The sequence below is a fragment of the Phycodurus eques genome, chromosome 7 (genome assembly GCF_024500275.1).
Source record: "Phycodurus eques isolate BA_2022a chromosome 7, UOR_Pequ_1.1, whole genome shotgun sequence".
NCBI lineage: Eukaryota > Metazoa > Chordata > Actinopteri > Syngnathiformes > Syngnathidae > Phycodurus > Phycodurus eques.
The window spans coordinates 12007396-12017395 of NC_084531.1; the positions used below are offsets into that span (position 1 = coordinate 12007396).

At 39.6% G+C, this 10000-nt stretch overlaps 2 protein-coding genes across 7 annotated transcripts in view; one reads left to right on the forward strand and one right to left on the reverse strand.

Moving 5' to 3' along the window:
* strn4 (striatin, calmodulin binding protein 4) overlaps positions 1–10000 on the reverse strand; it is a 41041-nt gene that overhangs the window by 25661 nt on the left and 5380 nt on the right. For all 3 annotated transcript variants that reach the window (XM_061680936.1, XM_061680934.1, XM_061680935.1), the window contains exons 2-6: positions 3954–4057; positions 3742–3818; positions 3517–3595; positions 998–1183; positions 696–870 (exon numbers count right to left, since the gene is read on the reverse strand). In XM_061680936.1, coding sequence (XP_061536920.1) covers positions 696–870; positions 998–1183; positions 3517–3595; positions 3742–3818; positions 3954–4057 — 621 coding nt within the window. The remainder of the gene's footprint in view (positions 1–695; positions 871–997; positions 1184–3516; positions 3596–3741; positions 3819–3953; positions 4058–10000) is intronic.
* fkrp (fukutin related protein) overlaps positions 1404–10000 on the forward strand; it is a 19879-nt gene continuing 11282 nt past the window's right edge. For 2 of the 4 annotated variants that reach the window (XM_061680937.1, XM_061680938.1), the window contains exons 1-5: positions 1404–1486; positions 2370–2464; positions 3778–3869; positions 7288–7421; positions 7495–7852. The gene's annotated coding sequence lies outside the window, so the exon portion shown is untranslated. Of the gene's footprint in view, positions 1487–2369; positions 2465–3777; positions 3870–7287; positions 7422–7494; positions 7853–8054; positions 8514–10000 lie in introns of those variants that run through there. The other 2 variants (XR_009768864.1, XM_061680939.1) reach the window with 2 other exon arrangements.

Consider the following 10000-nt stretch of genomic DNA (forward strand, 5'->3'; position numbering starts at 1 on the left):
TATGCAGCATTTTGGTGACTCGTGTTACACTACAGGTGTATCTCAATAAATTTGAATACTGTGGAAAATGTATTTAAGTAGTATAATTCAAAAAGAGAGTAGATTCACTACACACTGAATGGAATATTTCATGATTTTATTTTTCATAATTAAACAAATCAAATATCAGAGCTTACAGCTAAGAAAAAAAAAACTAATTCACCATCTCCAGAAATTACATTACATAAGAATCAATCAAAAATTATTTTTAATATAGAAATTCGGAAGGAATTGGCCTTCTGGAAAGTATATTTCAGTATTTAATGAATTTGTATTAAGTTTCGCTTTTTTTTATTTTATTATTTAAAAAAATGTTTCAATGATATTCTATGTTTTTAGACCCACCTGTATATATACACTTGATTCATTACCAACATTTGCAGCTTTTAATTGATGTTTTGTGGTCAGAATAAAAAAAATAAAGTACACATTTTATATAATGTCATTATATTGAATGTATAGGACACATACTAGTTGCCAATTATTAATGTGTGAGATCAAATGTGTTTTTCCTTCTTCCTACTCTCTTGGAATGTAAAATTAATCATTATACTGTATGTCGTGTTTATTATTTTGCTTGGAATTCGATGTATGCATCTCTATGGTTTGCTTATTTTGAATATGACTTTCCTTCAGAATCAAATGCAAAATTGTACCTTTACTCGAGACTTTTTGCTCTTGCGAGGGCCGTCGATGCAGTCTGTCGCCATGCCTTGGAAGTCATCTTCCTCGTCGCTGTCTTCATCATCGTCCTCGCATCCGTGCAGGAAGGGAATCGTATCGAGCACCGAGCCGCCGAGACGTTCCTTTGAGCTTTCTTTGCCTGCATTCCTACAAATTGATAAATCAGTTCATTTGTCTATATGACACTGACTGGACATTGCACTTGGTGTACCTGCATAATCTAATGAGATTAATACAAATTGTAAACATATTCTACTTTCCTCTTTAGTCTCACCTCTTAATTTGCTCTTCTATCTGTCTGACCAACAAGGAATCTCCACCCGCCCGGGTCTCAAGCTGTGGGGAGGATTCGGGCGGCGGAGGCCCGTTGGCCTCGGGGCTGGTCCGTCCGAGCAGGGAGCGTACTCGCTTTGAACGCATGTCTAGTATGGTGTCCGAGTAGCCGACTTCCTCAAGATACCTATGTTTGGAGGTAACAGATACGTGTCAGCAACTCAGCAAGAAATTGGACAGAAAATTAATGGTTAATATATCACAGCAGATAGACATACACCTGCTGTCAAAGTTGACCCGTTAATGAGCAATACCTCCAGTGTGGGCAATCTGATTGGATCTTTTGATGTGATTATATGACATCATTTTCACTTGTCTTACTGTCTATGATGTCACCTTTAAAGTCCAAATAGTCCATCAGATTGTGTTCACGTGTTGCTCATGCTGCTTTGAAATATGTTGCCAGACTGAATTTCCAGAAGGGTAAATGGTAAGGCTTTTTATCATTATTATTATTTGAACTATTTAACAACGGTAGTTTAATTTTTTTTGCTCATCTCAAGCCACATTCACACCAATGAAGCCTTCTGCACTTGGAACTAAAATGGGCCCCAGTTTGGTTTTTAACCCCTGAAACCAGGGTAGTTTGATTTAAATCATGAATTTTATCAAGGATCAAAATCCAACTTTGCTATGAACGCTTGGCCACAACAAGCCCCGAAAAGTCAGAAAGGTCGTGGGACCCCACTTTCATGGTTTCTACTCAAACTGAAAATCAAGGTCAAGCGAGCTTAAAAATCATGGTTCAAATCAAGCCTAATAAAAATTATTTAATTCAATACAGAACTAGAAATTTGGAGAAATGTTATTTGAATGTGTTTTCGAGGAGAATAATCATCATTAAATAATCTAAATAATGAATTTACTAAGTATTGTGGGGTTTTCAAATCAATGAAAAAACATTCCATTTGATAACACTACCTGCTAATGCTCACCCGTTTCAATTGTTAATACTCGATAAAATACTCACCTTTACATGTGATAATGTTACTCAAAAGTGATTATCCGTTCCTTATCATAAGATGCGCCAAATCAGTATTCTAATCAAGGATGCACCGATACCACCTTTTTTTTCAGACCTAGTACAAACACATAATTAACATTTGAGTACTCACCAGTACAGAGTACAGATAGTTGATCATGACATTACATGTTGCAATTGTAGTGTAAATAAGTTTCATTTAATCAAATATTGTTTGACTTCTCTTGAACTTGCCTTATGCTTCCTTCACAAATAAAAAACTTTGGTGTATAACCTTTTTTACTTATTAACTCAATTGCAATTGACGGAGAGTTCATCATCCATTTTGCAGAGCATAAATGGCAGTCATCCGTGTCCTCAAAGTATCCCCCCACGCACATGGATGAGATGGATCCTACCAGGAAGGTTAAGGCTTGTGATGTATTGGTGCGTAGTATTGGAAACTAGTTTTTTTGTATGGATACCACATCTCTAATTCTAATGCTTGTGATATCGATGCACTGTCTATCATGAATCTACCACTGTAAAATAACAAGTGTGCTTCCCAATCTCATACAGAGTGGCAAGGAGCATGTGATTTTCATGATCAGGATTACATGTTGCGGTTGTATTATAACTTACTGATATGTTTATATACAACTGGATAAGAAGTCCATTATGGAATAAACTTTAAATAAAATTGAACAGATTAAAAAGAGATGATACATTGGGGAAAAAAACTGTAATTGGCTGGCGACCATTCCAGGGCGCTCCCCCCGGCTTTTGCCCATAGTCAGCTGGGATAGGCTCCAGCCCACACGAGACCCCAATAAGGTATATAAAACAGATGAATGGATTTAAATGTAACAGCAAATCTGATTTAAACTTTCTTTTTATTTTTTTATTTTTTTAAAATTTAATAAATCAAACTTCTATAAATCAAGATTTCTATCAACCCTGCCTTTGGGTAACAAGAATACATTTCAAGTGTGTTGTGGCATGTTTTATGTGTCCTTACACGAGGAAATATTCAAGGGCTTGGATGAAACACATTTGGTAAACTTAACTGGGGCAACCGGCTTGCAATGGTGTGAGTCGATGGTGCCGCCCCATTTCTATTCTGGATTCATCACCACAGCACAAGCACATTAAAAACACACTGTGCTTGTCATTCACAGCTCGGTGCTGTCATTGTCGGTAAGTTAGCATTAGTTTTTGAGTTTGTGTTTTAGTTTGAACTTGGCTTCATACCGCTTTACAGGGACACTTAAATGGGTAGGGCATGGGTGGCGTGATGCAGCAAACGCTGTCAGTGGTGAAATTTTCTTTTAATTATGAACACGACTACTTCTACAAAAAATTTGACCCCGAGTGTGACTAACCAAACACCACCACCGTAAAGGCTGTAATGAGAATGCTTGTTTTCAGCATTTACTACACAATAGCAGAAGGACAGCTGACATAAATGAGATGCGACGGTCTGATAACATAAGACTTACTTGCGTAGTAGCTGACGCCCCTCTTTCCACGACATCTGATTGGCTGGCTCTGAATCTGACTCAGCTGGACCATTGGAAACTGTAGAGCATGAGATTGGTTGACTAAATAAGTACTAAGGCGGGGTTTGAAAGAACATTAAAACCATTGTAGCAGCAATAGAGGATGCAACAAAAGATACGGAGGATGATTTAAAAATAGCCCAGGAGATAAGAATGCAAACATACTTGGTTCTGCTTCCATCTCTGGTTTCTTGTCGCCAGGACTCAGGTCATTTCCTGTCTTCAGCTTCTGATGTTTGGCCCTGCACAGATACAGATGACCACAAGAGGCCCCCATTACATGAGAATCATTGGTAAGAATAAGTATAATCGCCCTCTAACTGGATTAGGACTTTAAACTGGGTAAAATATGGTGTATTTGGACTTCCACATCTTACCTTTCTTGTTTGAGGGCGTATTCCAACATTTTAATCCGTCTTACTAGGTCCTGTTTCATATTCTCCTGTCCTTTCCGCTCACCTTGAAGGAATGCTACCTGAGCCTAAGAATATACAGGAACACATGAAGTGATTCTGGCACCTGTAGCATAATGTTACACAAACCTAAGTCCATTTTAGCATTATAATAAGCATTATATATAAGATTTTTTGCCGTGCTAGCAATGACTTGAGTTACGAGTGACCTTCAGGCTCTCCATAGCTCCAGTGAAGTGAAAAATGGAGCAATTAAAGAAGAACCTATTCGTGGAACCTTGGTTCACTCACAAATTTGATTACAAACAAGTTATGTGCACAATTATTGCTTGGGTTTTACAAACTATGCTTCCTGACATCAACGCAGAACACTCACTTGTGGTTTCTCTCACACAACGCATACTTAGCAAGAGGAGAGCTACAAGGTACTCTCCAGGCCACGCCATTTCATAAAGGCACAACACACGAATGTACTACTGTGTTGTGTGTGCGTGCCTCCCTGTCTTTCCACATACACTTTATAAAACCACTATTTCTTAGCATAATCTTTTTTACATTTAGATTTTAGAACATTTTATTCCAACTGTGGTAAAAAAAAAAAAAAAAAATTGGGTTTTTGGGGTGTCTGGAACAGATTAAAGGCATTTGCATGAATTTCAACAGGTAAAGTTGATTTAAAAGCATGGTCACGGAACGAAATATACCCTTAAATCAAGGCACCATTGTATTTTTATTATTGTGGATGTTATTTGCAGTGGTGCAGAACTGTGTTTCTCGAATATTGGTGGAGTGTTAAAATATCCTGCGGAGAACCTCATTTACAAAAAAAGTACTCCTTTAAGTTTAACAAAATCCCCATGTAGTCACTTATTGCAGGAAACACTTGCCAGTCAATGTGTCACAGAAGCATTAGTCGTAAATTCATGAGCAAACTGAGTCAATCAAAGAGCTTTGCTCAACAGACTATAATGTTTGAGAAACAATATGAATCTTAAAAGTGTGAAACCTCATATGATAGGATACCGTTAAAACAATACCCTTTTAATAGTGTTCATCAAATCACTGAAATCCTACAGCATTAACTTTGCCTGAGACAATTTTTTCCAATTTTAACTATTATTGTTTTAGGATCTCAAGAGATTCTAAGGCAACACCTAAATAATGTATGGCATATCTATTTATAGCTATAGGAACCATGAGTTGTAGCTGTAAAGAAATGAATAAATAAGCACTGTGCCAATTATGTTGAAGTGAACGTAATGTAGTACTATTTGACAACTGAGTAGAGGCTGTGAATGAACACAAAAAGATGAAATGGGTGGTAAACAAGTCTTATGGGAACTCAGTGGAGTACATGTTAAGTAGAGGGTTGTGAAAGATGGCTTTTATTTTTAAACTTGTCCTCACCGAGCCCTCAGTGCGCAGCTGCGCAAGGGGGGGGGGGCATGAAACACTGGCATGCGCTTTTCTCTTTCTCCATCCAATTTGGTGAAGTGGTTACGGACTCAACATCTCAAACAATAAAAGAAAGGATTGTTGGAATACTGTACAATGTACAATACAGTACAGTCTTTAACGGTGCAATGCATCAAAGGTTAAATATATTTTGGTGGAAAATGTACAACAGAACAAAAATTCAGTCAACCAAACACCTTTACTACCTTCAGCTAACTTTGAGAAACTATGCTTTCAAAAGTGACGTTTACACATACACTATGGCGTGCTTTGTATTTACCACAGTGATAGAAACGCATAAACTGCCATCAGTGCAACATGGGAAAGCGTCAACAGCAAACTAACAAGAACACAGATGAGAACTTTGAGAATTCCTGTTCTAAACAGTCAAATAATAATTGCTAAAAACGAAGCACCCAGTGCTGCGAGTCACACACATCCTTTTTCATAATTTCTCACTCACCACCTTCTTGCCTGCCATCCGCCAGACAGATTGACGTGTTAAACGTCAATAAACGTGCTGATTAAACGTCACATGCGCAGACTGTGGTGTCTCGTCCAACCACTAGGGTCACTACGGAAAGAGGTGACTAGATCTGCGGCATAGAAGAGGATACAAGGAAGAAAATAAAAATAAAGTGAAGTAAAAGGAATTAAAAAGATGCTTCTTGGACACACCTCCATAAAGTCTGCCGTGCGTGAATCCAATTTATTTTCTCGTATTGATAAAATCGGGGTGGCACGGTGGCCGACTGGTTAGCTCACAGTTCTGAGGACCCTGGTTCAAATCTGGCCTCGCCTGTGTGGACTTTGCATACAGCAAAACCTTTTTTTTTTTTTTTTTTTTCCCCCATCCTTCCCAACTTCCACGCTGCTTCGTCTCACCGCCCTCTCGCCGGTGCCCTCCCTTGTAACATGCACACACTTGCACCAGCGGAGCAGCTCTACACCGTGGAAGGTTCAGGACAGTGTTTAGCCGCTAACTATCGAGCTACAGGTCATACTGTAGCTAACTGGTGCAGCACAAGCGAGCATTCCCACAGTTGATCCTGAACAGCTGGGAAAGCAAAGCAAGGAGTAATGGACGTGGATGCACCAGTCTCCTAACCAGCTCAGAGCTGGTAAAAACATTGATAGCAGCTCTTTGCTCCGTGCATGAGCCATTTATACTGAGACAGATACGATGATGTCATTAATGAGAATTATCACGATTGCTCGGTAAAGTCCAGATCTGTACCTTTGGCTTCTGAAATGTATACCGTCTACTGAGTATACCATTTATACCGTACACCCCTAGCTCGCATCTGTTACACATGCGCACTGCAAACTCCCCTTACTGTAAACAGCGTATGTCACCTCTTTAAACGCATCATCCCCACATCCCAGGCATGACTAATAGATTTATGATAAATCCTAGTACAACAGTTGGTTGGATTAAGTGTGGGTTGATTGTTCATGCATAGAGAGTGAAGCACAAGGACAACCTAATATAAAGGCGACTGTTGTTGTGTGAGCTACATTAGCGTAGCAACAGAGCTAACACAATACCCCATACATCAAAATAAAGTATAGATGGTTATATCGTACGGTAGCCCAATGGCGTAACAGTTCAGAACCAAAATACACTTCTTGCTTGTTATGTCATCACTCATTTGCGATGGAAAAGGAATCGATAAGCGGACCGGTAAGGCACACAAACAAACAATTCCCAGGCATCAAATTACTGGGAGCCGGTTCTCAAAAAGAACTTATTTTTGATTCCCTTCTAAACAGAATACATTTTAACATTTTCCTCTCAGTGACTAATGCATTAATCATAGCATTTTGTTTTTGGCATATGCAGAGGTATCTACAGTGAAGGTGTACAATTGGCCTTGTTGGTGGACTGTCCTCTACAGAGTGCCATTAAAATTTGTGATGGATCTCTAATCATGGAAGACATCCTCCTCTAAGAGATTAAGGAGCCACAGAAATCAAGTAACATTTATGCACAATAGTGTTGTGTTTTTGCCACACTCAGATTTTAAAGTCCTTCTCCCTCTGCCCCTAGATGCATACTCAGTAGGAGGAGAAAGTAGAACAATCTAAAAACACTGCCTCGTGAGACAGCCACTTGGTCTCCTTGAGAGGGCAGTCAATCACACAACACACATACGCACACACAGTCATGTAACAACCTATGAGGGCTTCTGAATAATCTGCCAAACCAACCTCACTGATGTGGCTGCCGAGTATTCCTGAATAATGCAACGTGATTTTACACACTCTTGAAGAATTTCTCTATATTTCACAGCTGTCATCTTAGCCTCTATGCGGACTAGTCGCCCCAAAGCATGATGCTGCCATCACCATGCTTCACAGTAGGGATGGTGTTAGCCAAGTGATGAGCAGTGCCTCTACTTCTCCAGGTATGACGATTGCCTTGCATTTATTTTTACTCACTTGATTTTGTACTTAACACCCTGGAGGTAACATAGCATCCATACTCCTACTGGTATATACACCGGACTCGACGTTTTTCTTCATCTCTTATCTACTTCTCATACTCCTTTTACATAGTGTCCCACGTGTTTATACTGAGACAAATAACTGATATACCTTGTGTTACAGGCTACATTTACAGGGAAGTGAAATCAAGCAAGACCTTGAAAAAAAATCCAGTTGAATGTTAAAATGTCAGTAACGAAAAGCTGTTTCTCTAAAAACTAAGTGAATTTTCAAGAGTTTGTGTTTGGTGTTTTTGAACACCGTTTGGTTAAAATAAAACACATTTTCATCACAATTGTTAGAACTAATGGCATTATCAAGCATATGTACTCTGTGTCAGCGAATACTCAAATGCAAGTACTTGTACTTAGTTAATAAGTGTGAAGGATTGTTTGTCGATATGAGCTCTGTAATAGGCAGGCAACTAGCCCAGGGTGTACCCTGTCTCTCGCCCAAAGTCGACTGGGATAGATTCGAGCTCACCCAACGACCCTAATGAGGACAAGAATGCTCGAGAAAAATGGATGGCTGAAATGAAACAAGGTTAAAAAATATATTAAAACAAACGCTTGCGCCAATAAAGGTGGACTCACAATCATTTTTGCCAAACAAATTGACTTGGCACAGTAAGTTCCACAGTGGAATTAATAAGGCTTTGAGACCAACTTATACACAGAAACAAGCCAGCGCTTGCACACACAGTGCTTCAAGGTGACACTGCACCCTTTAAAAGGACTCGAAAGTGGTCAGAACTTGACACCTTAGCTCATGTTAAGGTAGTAGCGAGGCTGGCAAAAGGTAGAAACGACATCAGATGACATTATCCTAATAGAACCATGTCATTCTTTGTCAATATAGTTTAACAATCATAGTTCCAGGAAATTGCAAAATGTTTCAGTCATTATGGAATGTAATGATATGGCAATGAAAAGACATTATCCTGTTCTTTCCTTCCACGCCTCTGCCCAGATTTAGGTTCAGATTGGGACGTCCCTGTTCTTGCATGTGTGAGACCCTTGCCAGTTCATAATTGGCGAGTTATTTGTCAGCAAGAAGAAACCAAGCGTTGATAGTTAAAATGAGGGCCGGAAATATAGCAAAGGTGATCAACACATTTCCAAAAGAAGATATTCACAGGGACTTTTCAGGTGAACCAGCACTGAGGTATAAATACTATGACATCTTTGCCCTCTGGGAGTCATTTCACAGAGCCTGTCTTGAGGCTCTGGTCATTTTCTTTGCGTCATGAGGGTAAACAAAAGATTTAAGTACAAAGGAGCCGTGATGCAAGCAAAGCCGTTCTGCCACCTGATCTCTCCTTCCTGTGTGTGGTATTTCCTCCACGTGACCCATTGCTGCCCTGAACAAGGTTCGGTCATAGGAGGCAAAAGCAGAAAAGGTTCAAGGGCAAATCTCCTCTTCCACTGGCCACGCGCCATCTCCTCATCCACTCATCCTCGCATCCCGGAGAGAGCATCCATGAGCCAAAACAAAAGAACCAAACTTTTCTGGGCCCTTGTGCTTCACTGAAATGTGTGTAGTATTAGATAGTAATAAGGGAATCATCTATACTAGAACTAGTAGAGATGTAAATAAACATAGAAGAGGAGCGTGGGTGGAAGGCACTGCTGCATTCCCACAGTAAATATGGATGTCTTATGTGTGTCATGGCTGAGAGCACAATCCTATTAATTACTGACATGCACCCAGGGACTTCATGAACCAAGCTAAATGGGAAGTGATCTTATGGAACTATCAGAAAATCTATGTATATAGAAAACTGAAAATGTATCTCACACGAAAAGGAAAACGGTTCCCTTTAGTCTACTGACAGTCGACTTGTGCATTAATTTAAGATGGGGATGCAATGTACGAACGAAGATTTTGAAATCTGAATATGGGCCAATTTCAAGGCTGCCGCATTTTTCGTATTGTGTTTGGAGGAGGGGATGCCAGGCGATTGACTGGCAACCAGTCTAGGGTGTATCCTGCCTCCCTCCCAAAGTCAGCTGGAATATGCTCCAGTTACTCGCAATTAAGTAATGTATCGATATCAACATTAAGATTCG